This window comes from Pieris napi, chromosome Z (assembly GCF_905475465.1).
Source record: "Pieris napi chromosome Z, ilPieNapi1.2, whole genome shotgun sequence".
NCBI classification, from domain to species: Eukaryota; Metazoa; Arthropoda; class Insecta; order Lepidoptera; family Pieridae; genus Pieris; species Pieris napi.
In genome coordinates, this window is record NC_062259.1 from 4,747,257 (window position 1) to 4,766,457 (window position 19,201).

Genomic DNA, 19,201 nt, shown 5'->3' on the forward strand with positions numbered 1-19,201 from the left:
TTATAAGGAGTACATATGGGTACTCCTAAGCGAAGGCTGACGGCAATGTGAAGTGATTAAGGTCTTAAAAGGGTGCCAGTGTTTGGCAAACGATAAGCATTAAGCCAATGACCGGCTTCCCTAAACAATAAAACATTGCGCGGTCTGATTATGAAATTTTGGCTAATTCTATATTCCAGAATGTGTTACTTATTGTACAGTAATAGTAGTGGAAACCTAATGCCGGCCATACACACTATGGTCTACCGGAGAGGTCCACCTGTGCAGGTATACCTGCGCAGGTAGACCGGAATGTGTGTGGGGCGCAAGATCGAAAATCGATTCTTTCTAGTGACACCGTAAGGTGTACCTGTGCGTGTTGCGTGTACCTACTCCGGTCGCCTGCGCAGGTTGTTAAGATAGTAATCGGTAAAAAGTAATAATAATAGTTCAAATTTCAATTCATTTAATAAATTAATATGACTATATGTTTTCCTTTTCAATAACCAATGCTTACACCACTTTCTTCGCTTGGTTTTCGTATCATTTTTCTTCAAAATTAAAGCAAGACCTAGCAACGCCAGCGTGTCATCGTCCACATTCGATGTCATCGCAAAGAGAACTGAAGACCGCTCCGAATTCCGATACACCGGAAAGTCCCCATACACGCTACCATTATTCGGTTGACCTGCGCAGGCATACCTGCACAGATTACCTCTCCGGTAGACCGTAGTGTGTATGGCCGGCATAACTCACGAAACTTATTCGATAAGACCACTACTACTAGATAAGATGATTTATACATTATACATATACATTTTATATTATACATATAATTTGAATTGCGGTTAAGTCACAAAAAATATAGTTGTTGGAAGTTTTTTCATTTTACCATCAAGTACGACTCACGTTAAAAGCCATTATTTTATAGCTTATTATATCTAGAAATTAAGTTAATCAGTGTAAGATTTAGAGTCGAGACCTAACGCTAAGTATGACTGACTACCAGTGTCAAATCCAATATGTTTTTCTTAAACGGGAGTAATTACCTACCGCTAAGTCACGACGCTGACTGAATCTAGCTCTACGACACCTAGCGGCATCGAATTGCGGCCAAGGTCAAATTGGTCAAGAACGGTTGGCATTTTGATGGAGTGGAAGTTGTTATCCAAAAAACCCAAAAACAAGTTTACCGCTACACTTGGCTAAAATCTCCGTTTGTGGACCCTTATGGCTGAAATTCTTCAAAGTGTCTTCTATTTGGTCGGGCAGACAATGGGTGAACGGGAAATTGGTCTCCCGATCTCCATCTCCAAGTTTCGTATCACGATACTATAGATGTGGGGGGGAATGTATTGCACTTTTGCATTCGATCAGAAACTTAGTACGGTGATGGGGTTAGTTTTCCAATGTTGAAGTTTGGGGTAGTGAAAAAATTGCCGAAATACAGACGGATATACGGACAGCCATGCAAATGCAAATTAGGTGTTGTTCTGGTGCTATCGAGCTGAAAATTGATTTGTAATAAATTGACACGTGCATTAAATCAGTATTCAATTTTTCATACAACTTCCAGTTGGATGGCTCGAGGAGAGGGTGGAATTGTAATATGTAATGTGAAAACTGATGATAAGCTTTTAGGGGAGGTAGAATTGTTTGATATTTCTTTTTTCAAATGTTCTATAAACTTGTAAGTTTCGCAGTGGTATGAAGAAATGAAGAACGAAAATTTCAAAAAAATCCACTCAAATTTTTATGGAACAAGTAATGCTGTTCAAGTTGAATTTGTTATTTTTACGATTTCAATGCTTCCAGGCACCCATCTCGCGGCTGCAAGAACACCTTTATCCTGCCTTGCGAATCTGTAACTCACTTTTCAAACTCGCACAGCGGTTTTCGCAGCGGCGGTCGCGCTCAAATCAGTCGTGAAGCAGTCATTTTACATTTCATTCTGATAAACAATAAACTACAAGCCTTATCCTTATCCTGGTCGAGACAGAATTGAATGCATTGGCGACGCGATTTGGCGACTCAGTCTGGCGAAGCAGAGACGCCAGGCTGAGTGGCAGGGCACTAATGGTACGCCCACCTCTCTTATTGACGGGCACGTGACGGTACTAAAAAGAAAAATAATTTATAGCTTGTATACCTACTAATTGTTCATGAGCTTTGACCTTTCCATAACCTTTCTTTTCTCTTATCGTACGTCCATTATATGAATAAGAAAATGGATCTGAAACGAAATGTATAGATTTGTTTATTATAAATAATATGCGACTAAAATACAAGTATAAGCTGACTTTAATAAAGCAGATTCTAATTTATAATTTTAAAAAGTTGTGAGCTGATCTTAACGAGTTAAAACTATTTATAATTTACAGTTATAACTTAAATATATATATTTTAATCAAAACCTTTTCGTCTTACTTTATATAGTGCTATACCAGGACGCCATGGCGACTTCACGCCGCCAACTGTTCTTATTTAGATGTATGCCGGCTAACTCACCTGGCGACCGACTGGCGACGTCGCCAAGTAGCCAGCGAAGCCAGATTCGACCGCTCCGCAGGCGGTGACTGGCGACGCTGCATACCTGGCGACGTCGCCAGTTGTTTGCACGTGTTTGTATGCTCCGTCACTCACTCAGTCGCCAACCAGTTGCCGAATTAGCACACCGTAGCATTTTTTTTGCTTTTTCATAGTATCTTAATGACGTTTTTTACTTAGTTATCCTGAAAGAAATTGTTAGTAAGGCTCCTGCTCTCCTAATTATCTATATTTTACATAAAAAATGAGTTTAAAATTTGATTTAAAAGGATAAAATAAAATAATAATTATTATTTTATTGATTTAAATTTTTGAGTCGAAACAGAATGCATTGGCGACGTGATTTGGCGACTCAGTCTGGCGACGCAGGGACGCCAGATGTAGTCATGGTAACGTCGCTGGCCACGTCGCCATGGCGTCTCCGTGAGGTATGGCACTATATGATGGCTTAAGTGTACATTTTGCCTGCAACAACAAAAGTTGTAGCTATAGTTTTCTGTCCTAAGTCATCAAGTGCTTTTACAACGTCATTACAGTTATGGCACACTCATTCTTCTGGCTTTGCGACGAAAGAGTGCCTTAACCTCCAAAACTGGAATTTTCCACGGCTTCCTGTCCTGTTCCACTTCTCGCCAGCAGCTGGATTTCAGTTGCAGCAAGTCCTCTGTCGTTTCAGCGGTACCTGGGCCGGCTTATCGGCCACTTGGCTGGTTTAGGAGGAAGAAATTAGGGTCTATTCAGGTTCATAGATCATATTCAGGTTATCGAATTGACCCTAATTTCTGCTTTAGTTGCTTGAGCAAATGCTACATTTCTAATGTACTAATGTCTACAGTAGTATCTCTTCTTCGGGCTAGTAGGAGTAATCAGTGACAATGAAGAAAGCATACCTGAACCAGCCAAGTGGCCGGTAAAGCTCTGGTAACGCTGGATCGACAGAGGACTTGCTGCAACTGAAACCCAGCTGCTGGCGGGAACTCGCACAGAAAAACCCTTCAAGAAATAAGAAACTGAAGAGCCACAATTGTGGTGCGGTCTAAAGCATCCAAAACGCAAGATTGCTTTTTCATTAGCAGCTATTAACAATTCGGACTGGCTGTAGTTTTTTGGTGAGGTGAGGAAATCCTTCTCAAAGTGTGGAATTACTTCACGCCTGGACAGCTTCTTAATCTTTGTCAATCCCGAATCCGATCGTGTGTGTGATATTGCTCACATATTTGGTTAGGCGCCACTGAATCATATTTACGATCTTTGGAAGCAATGGAAATACGTAATCAACTCTGTCATCGACAGCTGTTTCTACCACATGAACACCGTCAAAGTCTGGCATGGCTGAGCTCACTTGGTTGGTAATAAATTTTGAGTTCTACTCAATCCCCATTTGCACTAACATACTGGTTGTCAGAGATTTAGTTTTCCTCGAATTGCATTTCAACTTTTAGCCAAATCCATTAAAACATTTAACCGTAGTGTATCATATAACACAAATACGAGAACACAATAACACTCTCAAACTGATTCTAAAAGTGTTTTATTTATGGCAAATAATAATTGGCATATATTGTAAATATAACGCTGAGTATCGAATACATCAAAGATTTATAACATTACAAATATTAACAAAGATAGATCGCATCTTCGACAAACTCTTTAAATATAGATTTTAGAATTAGAAATTACAAGAAATTATAGCAATGTATATTGATCTAAATTTAATAATTATTTAGACTACCGCGAGACAATCTATCTTTTTTATTCAATTCAATATAACTAGTAATTTGTTAACCATAACCATACGGTAATAAACTTCGCTTTGATATTTGTTTTTCCTTACTTTGAGGTATTCGATATGTGCAATTGGGGCTGGTAATCAATGTGTAAACTGCATAAAAATCCAATGAGTCGTTATGGCTCCTTACACTGGCAAGTTAATTAATCCTTTCTCGTCTTCCGTCACTTCAAAAAAGGATTTTGTTATAGATTTCTGGAACACAATGATTATAATATTATATATTATTGTAGTTACTAGTTAAGGTATTACAATTTTTATATATATGAGTTTCGTTACCTTAATCAAATGGTGGTAAATAGGTTGGTAGAAGAGGAAAATGTAAGTTTCCTTCTAAGAGCTTAACCAATTTTCATCGTAATATTCCTGCTGTGCACATATTCCAATCACACTTTCATTTATTTATCCTAAAACATAATATTATTATTTTTCACACATTGCAGACTTTTTTTTAAATGAATAGTGACTAACTTCAGTAGAAAGTTAGTCAATTAACTTTTTGCCACTCTCGTCGACCAAGTTTTGTTTCAGAAAGATTTTATACGATATATATAGCTTTTCGGCGAATTGTCTGTACATTACAGGAATTAATCTGTATTAATTCCCAAAACAACTATTACAGAGACTTTTTGACAGAAACTTGAATTTGTTTATGTGACTCAAACGTCAAGCTACTGAAACAACTTGACAATGTGGTTCGTCGTGGCTCGGTTTACAGCATGGACTCATGGTGTATCGGGTGTGGTTTCAAGTCAGTGTTGCGTTGAGAAAACGCTAGATCGATAGGCGGGCGGAGCGCTGCAGTCGTCGTTAACATTCGGCACAACAATCGCTGTCGCTCTTAGACTTGGCTCTCGGCTCTCCGGCATTCCGCCGACCTCTCGCGTCGTAAACACACGCGACGATGCGCGGCGAACGCGCCGCTCGTGACACGCGGCACAACAAGGATCACGAAAATTTAAAATCATCACTTAAAAAGGGGACTAAATCAAAAAAGCATAGAGTTGTCTTCGATGAGACTGCTAATGAATTTTTTGAGGCGGATTACATTATTGTTGTCCGTGATGAATGTGGATATTCTGATGAGGGTGAAGGCGATGAATGCTCAGGGTGCGGGGCGTGCGAGCGCTATCAGGAGCCTGAGCCTGGTGCCCTCAGTCCACCAGAAGGGTACAAAGATATGGGGCTATTTAACCGGGATGGGACTTTGCGCGAGCAGGCTTGGTGGGAAGCGGGTGATGTTGTTTTGGTCGGAGAGAGATCGGGGACGGTTTTCACCCCGCAGCACCTTCAGCTCCTGCGACGGCTGCAGAGGGAGAGGATGATGCGATCGTCAGTTTGCGCTGACTGCGATGCACATACGATCCACCAGCCTCTGGGTGAGTCACCTTCCTCTTAATATGCCTGACAAGGACGTAATTGCTCACCCGTAACATGCTTCTCAAGTATCACATCCTCATGTCAACATCAAGTAGCTGTCTTCGATGCCTTTACATATAATAATGTATTAACGAAGGCAGCCTAACAAATATTTATATCATTACGGAGATGTTTTAATTTCATACGTATTGTTTTAGTTATTCAAGTTCAAGTACATTTAATATATCTACTCGTTAGAAACATATCTTATACAATGCTTTCGCGACTGTATGCATGACGTAATGCTTTGCGAACATTTTTAGTCTTTTAAATAGGCTAGCGTTTTTTACTGTATACGAGCCAAGCGATTAGTATAATAAAAATAAAGTGCAAAACCTTATCGTTATGGTAATGATGTGACATTCGCATTTCTTTTTTTTCAAGGCCAGACAAAGCAATTGACCTCCGTCACTCTACAGACCTAATTCATTACCACACCTACAATACATATATCTTTATAAACTTTAAATTATACTGAAGTAATCCTGAGTTTATTATTAATATCATTAAATAAAACCATACGCTTTTAAAGTTATAAGGTCCTCGTTTATATATCCTTAATTAAGAAATATAATATTCTATTTAAATAAAACTCATAAGTTACATACCACGATTCTTACGTATTACAATCTATATTATCAAAACATGGTCCACAAGTGATATTTTTAAAATAATCTTTCAGTTTAACAGTATTGTTATGAGGCTGTATTAAAATTTTATAGCCACGTGAGAAATTACTGACACTCAGTGTGGGTAAAATTAAACCGTAATTGCAGACTAACAAGCATTAAGCCCTGATGTAGTTCGAGCTCGTCAACGTATTTTGGAAGCTACGCGGCAAATTTAACTCACATAATACTTTAACAAACGAAGCTAGCAGTCTTTCCATATAACAATAAATGTATACTAAAACGAACCGTTCTAAAGAAAAAAATCTCGAATAATTAACAAACAATATTAATTTTATAAATATAAAATACATCTATAAAATGATTGCGCCTAAAATAAACTACGTGAACTGTATTTCACAACCTGTGATTTACATATTGACATTTCGTAGCAATATAAAATTAATGAGATTTTAAGTAAATGTTTACAAAGTAAGGTACTAAATTAACACAAATGACAACTAGACAATATTACAAATTTATAATAAGAGGACGTTAACGTTTTATTAATTATTTTCATTTCATACGAAATTATAACTTATGAATTTATTTTAATATTACGGAAACACAAAAATGTAGTATACTTTAGTATTTATTTTTATTTATTTATTTACACTTTATTAACTTATACAAAAACATACATATAACAAAAATAAAAAATTCATGTATAATTAATAATAATAATAAATTATATATAATAGTGGTCGAAGTTATTAATAGTTATGCTCATCTTATACTTAGCCAATACAAAGAAATATTCATAAATAGGTTTATTCAAAAGTATGCAAGATATTTCATATGCCTATAGAACACATACGAAATAGTGCCGTGCAGGACGCAATTAAGAATAACAAAGAACTGCTTATGACGGTTAAGAAAAGGAGGCTTAAATATTTTGGACACGTCTTACGTAACACCAAACAATACGAGCTCCTTCAAGTAAAACTGGAAGGTAGAAGGAGACCTGGCGACCTGGCCAGAGACGCACGTCTTGGTTGAAGAATCTCAGGTAATGGTTTGGCCAAAGCAACAAGTCAGAAGAGCAGCATTCATAATTACCAAGCCATTATGATGGCCAACCTTCGAAAGGAGATGACACTATAAGAATAATATTTGCCTTGGTCATACTATCTTCTACAAATTGTCTATACGGTTCGCCGACCAACGAAATTGAAAATGTTATTTGACTAAATTACACTTAATAAAAGCCTTTTACTTTTACCGAAATTAAAAGAAGAATCTTATTTACTTCTGCCATAGAAAAAGGAAATAAAGTAACACTGAGTCGCCTCCTTAATATCTAAGTATACTCGTATCTCCAGCGCCTATTATAATAGTCCGGTCAATTTAGACATCCAAGGTTACAATAATTCGCACTTGGCTGAATATTGGTAGAATTGCTCAATACACTCAATCATCTCAAAAACGGTGGCTCTTAGGAAAAAAGTATTGTGACATTTTTTATAGATAATTATCTGATCTACAATTTTTATCTAAACTAATTTTATGATAAAACTTACAATTTTGCTGAAAATCGCGAAAAACCCATTTTTGTGATCTTTGACCCGGAGTAAATTTTTTTGCACGTGCCGGATCGATGAGGACTTTTCACATTTCCTTTATAATAGTGTATTGAGCAATCCTACCAATATTCAGCCAAGTGCGAATTATTGTAACCTTACCCCTATTTTTTAGTCTAATTTGACCGGATTATAAAGAGAAAAAAAAATTACTAAACTTTATTAGGAGAGAAAACGTAAACTAAGATTAAATCACTTAATACCAAGTATAATACAGGGCCACCCTGATATTATAAATTTAAAATCTTTCTGCAATCTTTTATTTCAAATTAAACCAAAAATTAATTATCAGTATATATTCAGCACATTAGGACAGCCCTTTAAACCACACATTTGAAATATCTTAGGATCTCACTTGCGTTAACTGTTGTTCTCCTCTGTTCGATATTCAGGCTATATCCCAGTTATATGTATACATTCGAATTAAAGTAATATAAAACACTAGAGTTTGAAAATGATGCGTTTCCATACGGCCATTTGTCGCTAGCCTTGTGACTCGCAAAAAAATATCCGTAACATTTTATGTTTATCACATAATGAATGGTACATTATGTGATAAACAGCCACCCAATGTTAGGAGACAAAATAAGCAATTATACAATTAACACAGATTACCTAAGTATCTAATACCTAAGTATTTTTATAGTAAGCACTTGAATCTTTTTGATACTTTAAAAAAAGTAAAAAGATTCAAGTGCGTGTAAATGAACAAAAAATGCCCTACATTTTTATTCAACATAATATGAGAATTTAAAATTGCCGAACTCTCGTAGCAAGTTATTCATGAATATTTCAATGCAGAGCGCGATTTATAATAAATTGTATATGTATTGACGTTTATAACAATGGATTCTGTAAATATGATAGAATTGACATTTACAATGTTAAGCATTGCATTTAAAATAGAAAGCTTATAAAAGGTCTTGTATATTACGCGGACGACAGCACTGGGGATACTCTTTAAGTTCCACGCAGGTATTTCTCGGGCAACTGACAACTGTCGATTAGTACCGCAACAAACTTGTGTCTGGGCGTTTTCCGCTAAAAAACACCCACTCCTCTTTTCTGAAATGCTCTTCTTAAAGCCTCAGCCTGCGTTGCCATATCGAATGACTCAGTTTCGTGGTCATTTGGAGGGAAAGGTTTAGTACATATAACAAGCCTCCAAGAAGCTTGGTGTTCTCGGACAGGCAAGACGATACTTCGTATATTATAAAGCGTATATTCGGACCCACATGAAGTACTGTTCTCACCTCTGAGCCGAAGCTGCCCAGTACCAGCTCCTTCCACTTGACCGTTTTCAACGAATAGCATTTCGAATCGTTGCAGACCAATCCCTTTCGGAGTGGTTCGAAAAAAAATATATTCATTAATTTGAAGATCAGTCTACTTATTGTCTACATTCTTAGCATGCCGATGCGTATCTGTTTTTTCTTGTTCAAAACCTTTAAAATTTATTGTTTGAGTTCCAAACTCAGTCTAAAGAATGCATGATAAAACCAGGATGTAAAATTTTAAATATTGACGAATTAAAGCCATTCATAAAATTACGTCGCAGTAATTCAATTAGATTTAAAAAAATCTCAGAAATCATAAGTTACATACTCGATTATTACGTATTTCAATCTATATTATCATAACATGGTCAACAAGTGATATTTTCAAAATAATCTTTCAGTTTAACAGCATTGTTATAAGGCTGTAATAAAATATTATACCCGAATGCGAAATTACTGACACTCTAAGTGTGGGTAAAATTCGTAATTGCAGACTAACAAGCACTAATCCCCGATCTAGTTCGAGCTAGTCAACGGATTTCGGAAGCTACGCGGCAAATTTAACTCTCATAATACCTAAACAAACGAATATTGTGATGCCACAAATTTAAAATGTCGCCTGAAATAAATTACGTGAACTGTATTTCACAACCATATTGACATTTCGTAGCAATATAAAATTAATGAGATTTTAAGTAAATGTTTACAATGTAAGGTCCTAAATTAAAACAAGTTACAACTAGACAATACTATAAATTTATAATAAGGTAAGGACGTTAACGTTAACGTTTTATTAATTATTTTCATTTCATACGAAAATATAACTTGTGAATTTATTTTAATTTTACGGAAACATAAAAATGTAGTATTTATTTAAACTTTATTAACTTATACAAAAACATACATATAACAAATAAAAAAATATATATATTATAACGTTCATAAAATTACGTCGCACTAATTCAATTAGATTCTAAAATCTCAGAAATAAGGGGCTGGTACAATACCAGCCCCTTCAATTTATCACTTTTGAATTGTCAGATTTCTAAGTTACTATTCAAAAGTAAAAAAAAAAGGTTCTACCAAAAGACAAATATCTGCGAGGCAAGAATCTCCATAATCATTCTTTTACATATCAAATATGAAACTGTTGTAAACGTCAGACGTCAAATATGTCAGTTGGATGTTGCTACATGCCACTTTGGATGTCCCAAGAATCTTTACTTCTGAGATTTTAGAATCTAATTGAATTAGTGCGACGTACTTTTATACACAATACACAGCAATATGAAAAGATTTTTAAAACCATTGCAGAGTATTTATTAGCGACAATATACCCTAAGTACTGGCTTTAAAAATTCAAATTAAACATTATTTTAATAAACCCGCCAAAACGCTTCTCTAGGCAAAATGGCGTTGCTTTATTCTCTATGACGGACCATAAACACGTAAGCAATCGCCCCTAAACGTATTTATTATCATACACTATGTTATATTTTATTTCCACCAAAACCAGTTTCCGATGAAATTAAACTCCAGGATAGTATTAGGATTATTTAGGCGAAGATATTATTTACAAGCAGGCTACTTCGTCGTCTTGTGACTGATAGACCAGTGCCGATAATTTTTGAAACCAAAAAAAATTACAGTAGGATGAAACCCATTAGAAAAGCAGGGGAATATGATCAAAATGAAAGGAAAAATAAATTACGGTCGATCTGAGGTCGGGAAGGGGTAGGGGGGGAGTTTTAAGGGTAAAAAACGGTTTATCTCGATTTCCGGCAAAACTAAAAGTCCTATCGAAGAAAATTAAATGGCAAAGTTGTAGGTAATAAATAGATCTAAAACTTTTGTATTCACACATTTTTCACATAACCTCAAAATTTATGTGAAAAATTCAAAAAACCAACTTTTTGGTTTTTTATTTCTATCTTTTACAAAAATTTATTTTTTTAAACGAAATTTGATGAAAACTTACCTTATTATGTCCCAAATATACTGTAATTTATTTGATTAAAAATATTTATTATTTCACCTTATTTTGAATTAATATCGAAAAAACACCCTAATTTTCAATCGAAAATTCTGACGTCAAAATTTCAGCTTTGTTCAAAAAGTTGGTGTGCTTTCAGTTCGTTGAAATCTCTACTTTTCTATGGTAAAAAAATATATATATATTACCATAGTAAATCTTCTCAGAAAATGCAAAAAATCGTATGCAGTAACGCCCAGACCCGTCATCCCCTTTCATCAATTACAGTATATTTGGGACATAATAAGGTAAGTTTACACCAAATTTCGTTTAAAAAAATAAATTTTTGTAAAAGATAGAAATAAAAAACCAAAAAGTTGGTTTTTTGAATTTTTCACATAAATTTTGAGGTTATGTGAAAAATGTGAGAATACAAAAGTTTTAGATCTATTTATTACCTACAACTTTGCCATTTAATTTTCTTCGATAGGACTTTTAGTTTTGCCGGAAATCGAGATAAACCGTTTTTTACCCTTAAAACTCCCCGCAAAACCAGCCATAAGCCATAGCCAACCATAGCCAACCAGCCAGTAAAATAACCGCAAAACCAGCCATATCAGGTTTGCAAATAATCATATGTATACACCATAATTCTTTTTAAAGCTACGTTTTATATTTCTCTCAAACATTTTATTTTTCATACTGGCAAGCATATTGTGTTCAATCTTGAATTTATGTACCAAGCGATCTGGAAGTTAAGCCTCAGTGCTACGAATATCTACTTACAAACAGCTTCGAATGCATACAAAGCGGTACCGTAGTAGTAGTCATTTTTACAGTTTTTTAATGTTATTCTACTAAGTCGGATATATTTTTGTTAACACAAAAGTTTTATTTTACTTAGTTTTTCTTAGAGCAGTGTTGGCCTAGTGGCTTCAGCGTGCGACTCTCATACCTGAGGTCGTAGGTTCGATGCCCGGCTGTGCACCAATGGACATTCTTTCTATGTGCGCATTTAACATTTGCTCGAACGGTGAAGGAAAACATCGTGAAGAAACCGACCTGTCTTAGACCCAGAAAGTCGACGGCGTGTGTCAGGCACTGGAGGCTGATCACCTACTTGCCTATTAAATTTAAAAATGATCATAAACAGATTCCGAAATCTGAGGCCAAGACCTAAAGAAGTTGTAGAGCCAATGATTTTACTTTCTTCAAATTTTTAGACACATACATTCATAATCTAATCAATGTACATATTTAACTTTACAACGAATATAATATATCTAATACATTTTTAAATTCGTAACATCATTTACGTAGACGGTCCGACATAAGTAAATTTAAAAATACTCTACAGGTATTGAAAAATTCTTGATTTGAAGTAGGTAATGAAATAGTTTTTTTTATCCGTCCAGGAAATTTTAGCTTGATTATTATAAACTGATAAAAAAAAAAAAACTTTCTTCTATAATATTAGAGAAGAGAGTTATTTCTAGAACTTCAGTGTCTTAAAACTTCCCTATACACAATATTTTACGTAGTTTTGTTTTGTGGCAGCAAAATAATTTCATGTTTCTTTTAAAACGGTCCAGTAGATTTTGTGTGAAAACATTTCAAACATACATATAAAAATACAAAGGTTTCCTCTTTATAATATTTATATAGATAGGTGCAAAAACAATAATAAAAATAAGTGCAGCAATATATCCATGTATTTTAAATTGCCGACAACGCTATCTGCCCCACTTCTAAGAATAGTATTGCTACAACTGCCAAAGGAGATAAAGTCTGTATCAAAGGAGTGCATTATTGAGGCACATTTCCGACGTACAGAAACAATGCTACAGATCGAGGCAAGCCCATTACGTTAAGAAAATTATGCTCTACTCATATGGTACTTTGAAACTTGTATAAATCACTAGAGTGGCCAAGTGTATAGGCACTGAAAAATACTTATGGATCATCGAATTGGTAATAATACAATATCGGTATTTGTATTGCTATTATTCAAGGTGTGAACCAATTCAACTAAGTAATTAGTGTATGGCGAAGATAATGTCGATTCTGATATGTTAGATACAATGTAAGTTGATAAACATTTCATATCATTTGGTATTGTTTATTAAAAATATCTATAACAAATATGATGCGAGTGCTTGTCGGCAAAATTGTTACGTTGGGGTTCGATATTTGGAAATAATTAAGGATCAGAAATTATCACATAAAACAAATAAAAAATAAGCATGTATTGGAATACTACATAGTAAGGATTAATTCCATGTCACTATGTTTAACACTAGTAGACGACTTCCGATGGAGTGAAGGCCTCCAAATAATGGGTGATCAATTAAGAGGTATAGGATTTTAAATTGAAATAAAACAACGAAAATTTAAATTGATAAGGCAATTTTTTTTTTGGGTGGAACCATGCACTACATTTATTTTTTAAATGTTATTCCTGTCAAATGTTTGTCTCAACTGCGCTTTAATTCGTCCGTAAACACCGATTTTGAATGACTCGTTCGAGGACTTCGGTCGGTATCCCGCTAATAACTTCAGTCATGTTGGCTTCCAATGCCTCAATAGTAGCTGCTTTATCCACAAAACATTTAGACTTTACATACATCAAAAAGCCGTTTATCATGGCGCGATAGCGTTACCCATTCACAGTTACATTGGCGCCAGCCTCGACTTTGAAGAAATATGGGACAATGATTCCTCCAGCCCATAAGTCGCACCAAACGATTGTTTTCAATGGATGTAATGGCAGTTCTGGCTGGCAAAATGGCTTCGGATTGCTCTTCATCCCAAATATAGCAATTTTGCTTATTTACGTAGCTTAATAAAGCCAAAAATGGCCCTCATCGCTGGACAAAATTTGGGTCCCAAAATACGGATCTTCGGCGAGTTTTCCAAGAGCCCTACGACTGAAATTATGACTCTTTGGAAGATCAGCCGGCTTCAATTCTTGGACTAGCTGTATTTTATACGCTTTCAAACCAAGATCTTTTCGTAAAATCGCCCCAGTAGTGCCTTAAGATAGGCCAAATTGTTGAGATCGGCGCCGAATCGATTCTTCCGGGTCTTCGGCAAAACTCTTTTTTACAGCCGCAATATTCTCTACAGTTCGGGCTGTACGTGGTCTAATCGGTCGAGTATCATCCAATTATGTTAAATTATTCGCAAGTTTGCCGATGGTATGCCGTCGGTAGGACGATTATGTACACCATAAATTGGCCTGAGCGCACTATATAAACACTTTTCACAGAGCGTCCATTTTCGTAATATAATTATACGATTTGTAAACGTTGTTGAGGCGTAAGTCTTTCCATGATGAAATGTCAATAAAAACTGAATAATATTATGTATTTAGTTCGACAGTAGTCACGCGTGACATGTCAATATAACCCTATTGGAAAAAGTACCTCCAATTTGATCACGCCATACTTCTATTTGTATCTCACCCTCGCCATCATTTTCCAATCCTAAGATATTGTTCCAAATTTTGTAACATATATTTGTAACATGTGTCATGGGGTATGTGTGTTAGCTGGCACCGGTTTATTTATATTTAAGAATACATAACCATGATTACACATTACGCTATAAAATTTCATCTTCGTAACTAAGCTATTACGTTACGAATTTCATAATACGCTCCACTAATATCTCTCACAAAGGAAGAATTAAAATTTCATTAAAAGAAGTGCTATAAAAGTAGACACCGTCTAGTCTAGTCCTAGGACATTTAGGTTTGAGGTCACTGCCCTCTGTAACATAAGGTGACCGTCAGGAGTCACGCTAGGGTAACGTACTCGCAGTCTAGAGTACACGTGCTCACTTCGTAAACTATGCACCGATATATTGACAAATTGTCTATGAGCGTTGTTAGCTTAAGCGTGCAATCAGTGCTATTCACTAAATAAAATTCTTGCTATTCCCGCAATGAAAATCTATGACGTGTGCCTTGAACGCTGTTCAGTGCTCAGTATTTATTGACGTATCTATGAATCGGACGCTTATATATGCCCCATGTCTTGTTGATGGGTTACACCGATTAATACATGATCTGCAGATACACTCGGAGTGGCTATCACGTAAATATCGGATAACGTATTCGATTAAGCATTAGTTTATTACTAATAATTTAAATTTATTGACAATCTTCTTAAGTATACATATATTACAATATAATTAAAAAAATATTAATACGTAACTCAAATTTTTCTTCTCTTTATTTTTCATTGACCGAAAATTGTTTTTATTATTTATGAAAATACAATTCGAACTGTACAATACATAAGTTATTGATATTATTAATTCCAGTTGGAATTGTATATTCTTTATATAAAAAGACAACGGTCCAACTTCGATTTTCTTCCCTTTGGAATAGACTCGCCCCAAGGGATGCCAGTGCACAGGCGCTAATTAAAGATTTATGGTGACCCCTAAGCTTATGCTCACCTCGTACAGCATATAAGCAGGCAAAATAGTGAGGAAGGCTGCCAGCATGAAGGGTTTTCTGATTAACTGTTAACTGTTAACTTCGATTAAGATTAAGATGTATTTATTAATTTTAATAATTAGTATGGGACGGAAACAAAAATATGTTTTGTGTTGTAATAAATAGGGCGTCAATAAATAATCAAATAAAGTCATTTTTATTTTTCAACGAAAATAAGAAATTATGTAGATATGTTCCAAAATTATATTAGGTATTTATTTGCATAGATATTTATGCAAATAAATACCTGCGACGCATTTTGACAAAGAGGAATCGGTATACAATAAATCATAATACATTGAATCGAATAATGTCTTAGAAATTGCAGAATATTCTCTGAGAAAAATTGAAATTGAATTCGTTCAACGAGAGATTTTCCCAGATTGTGTTTTGTGTATAGAAGAATGTGTTTACCGTATAAAGCCGACTCCAGTCAAGTTGCATTTTTGCAATACATATACTACCCAATCTAGCGTGTTCTTTTTAATTGGCATTGATTTCAAAGCGGCAGTTGTATGGGTCATTTAAATAATCAAAATTTCACGCTTATCAGATCAGCAGTGAAAATAAACATAAACCGAAAATAAACAACGGCGCCATTATTTATTCAATATGTCACGCACATTCATAATGGCGCGTCTAAACGGGCCATGTTTTGCTGCAATTGATGGCTGCAACACTGTGGCCGGCAACATTGCAAACAATAGCAGCCACACTATGCAATATTGCAGTAATGTCCCGGCCATATAGCCAAACATGTTTTGTATAGCCACATATGGCCGATATTGCCCCGATGCGTGGCCGGACGATCGCTAGGCTATCGAATTCAACTGCAATATTGCACAGCCAGTTCTATTGTTGTTTCAGTCACTCTCTTTGTTATGGCACAGTGTATCCTTTTCTACGCGACATGACGTTTGCTATGAGTGAAGTGTGCCTGTTGCTATATTCTGTGTTTTGCGATCAGCTGTATTTGACGTTAGATTACTACGTAAAAATTACAGCTTTTGACATTCTAGTTCTTGAATAATTTATTATCAAGACTTATTTCTAGACTCAAATTGTCTACAGTTTCACGCCTATATAAGTAAGGTCGAATCCACAATCTCTTCTTTTTCTGTTTCTTTTTTAAAACAATATAAGCTGCTGCGACAAGTGTGATTTCGTCAGCCATTGTTGCCGGTTTATGTAGCCCGTTTAGGAGTCTGCATCATGGGCCATACTATTGCAGAAATATTGCAACACATGGCCCAGCCATAGATTGTTCGGCCATCAGCTGCATTAAAATATTTTTCTAATGGCCGGACAATTAGTTGTCAACAGTGCAGCCATCAATTGCAGCAAAACATGGCCCGTTTAGACGCGCCATAACAACAATATTGGTTTTGTTACATGGTTTAAAATAATCTCTTTTCATCGAGGCGAGGGCGAAATAGGGGTTTAGTAGTCTTATTCCAAATTAAACTTAGTTTCAGCGTCGTTAAACTCGTCGTTTTATATATATATATTGATTTAAACGCTACTTGAGTTACTCGTATATTATTATTCAAATATATACCCACCAGCGAATCAGTAGTTTAAAATTGTTTATCAAAGAAAATGTTTTACGAATAACTTCCGATTCAATTGAATGCAGGCAGGTATTATTCGCCGACAAAGTAAATATCCAGATACATCTACATCTGGATATATTATATAAAAAATCGATTAAGAAGAGTTGCGGAGAGTGTCTTGCCAGTTGTTCTCTCCCGCTATATGCCCTTGATTCGCTTTTTATAGGTAGACACTAGACATAGTTACAGTAACTATGAATAAATGAATTTTGATATTATATAATGAATGCATAATTTCACCTGGCGCTGGTAAAATTATACGTATATGAATTCAATTAAATATGGAAATCGCAAACCTAACAAATCTATAGCAATATTGTAAAGTAAAATAGTTTTTGTGACAACGCACTATCTTGGTGATGGTAGGAAACAACAAGTTACAGGTCCTTAGAGGTAAAATATATAATGCGGAAATGTGGGAGAGACTGGGGCTGCGTGTGCCGAATAACCACTCGGCGTGGTAAGCGGTCGCAATGCCTCGGGCACATACAAATTTACTCAGAGAAGCACCATTTACGCGTGTCTTGCGCACCCTAAATATCATTGCTTGTGAGACGGATATATTTAGTTTCACACTGGCTGAATTCACAAGAATTGCATTATTTATAAGTAGTTATAAAAAGGTTTAGGTTTTAAGTTTTTACTTGTTTTTTTTATATTGTGTTTAGTTTATTTTTATATTAATACCTTTCTATTGTATTAGTTACTGTAAAAATAGGAAATAAATAAATAAATCTTAGGAACTTATGCTTCGAACTTTTGGGTTTGGAGGAAGTCTATATAAAATCAGGCAACAACCAATAGGAACGTTGCGTCAATGAAAAATGTTGCAAACCCGGGAATATTCCTTACTTAGAGCGAGGGTTTTAAAGTTACAAATATTTATGTCTACGAAAACACGTATTTGTCAGTATAATAATATTATATCTAAGATCAATCGTTTCGGTCTCCGTAGTGCCAATTAGCACATAACACATCAATTAATACAACGGAATAATTTAATGAAATAACTGTATGCATGTATCAACAAAGGCATCAAAATTTCATTGCAGCATCATCCGTCGGGTTAGCATTTGACTGGTATTCAATTAATCAAATATTTCAATACAAACTCAATGGAATGTTTGATATGAAATCGGAATGAAAATAATGTTAGATGAACAAGTACTAATAAGAGAATAGAATTTGAAAAGTATTTCACTCTCCTATCATATATTCTTTGTTCTCCAACACCATATTGTTCGATTGGGGCATTATACGTAAAGTTCTCCAGGCGAAGCGTTGTGTTCAATTGTGATTGTTCAAAATGACGGAATAACACGACATATCAGTTTGCGTATCTACTACGTGGGTAACACTGAAAATGTTTAGAATTGGCCAGTTAGAAACATTGCTTATGATTTTTTTTTTAATTTCAATTTTAGAACTCTTGGTAACCTAATTTAATATATTGCATTCATTTGTTTTTGTGAATTGGCGGCAAATTTAAAACTCTTGTTACACGTGAAAATGAACCTAACGCGAGAAAATTTTCGGTCAATGATTTCGGTTGATGTCAACAACAAAGCTATGATAGGCTGCAATTAGTATTTCTTTATGAAGCCTTATTTTGTGCCACTATTTACAATTGGTTTAACGAGTTTAAGCGTCGACGTAGCAATCTCAATGATGATCCGGGACGTCCTTTAACAGCGACTACTGAAGATAACATCGCATAATAGAGGCATTGGTATGAGTAAAAAAATATTAGACGAACATTTAGGCGTCAGGAAGCTTTGTACCAGATGCATTCCCCATACTTTAACCGACGACCAGAAACACCTTCACACGGACTGGTGTCGCCAAATGTTAGA

At 35.3% G+C, this 19,201-nt stretch overlaps 1 protein-coding gene across 2 annotated transcripts in view; it reads left to right on the plus strand.

The window, feature by feature from the left end:
* Positions 1-5,152: 5,152 nt before the first annotated feature.
* LOC125062465 overlaps positions 5,153-19,201 on the plus strand; it is a 79,084-nt gene continuing 65,035 nt past the window's right edge. The window contains exon 1 of one of the 2 annotated variants that reach the window (XM_047668429.1): positions 5,153-5,694. In XM_047668429.1, the coding sequence (XP_047524385.1) occupies positions 5,220-5,694 (475 nt within the window). In that variant the 5' untranslated portion in view covers positions 5,153-5,219. The remainder of the gene's footprint in view (positions 5,695-19,201) is intronic. The other variant, XM_047668430.1, reaches the window with a different exon arrangement.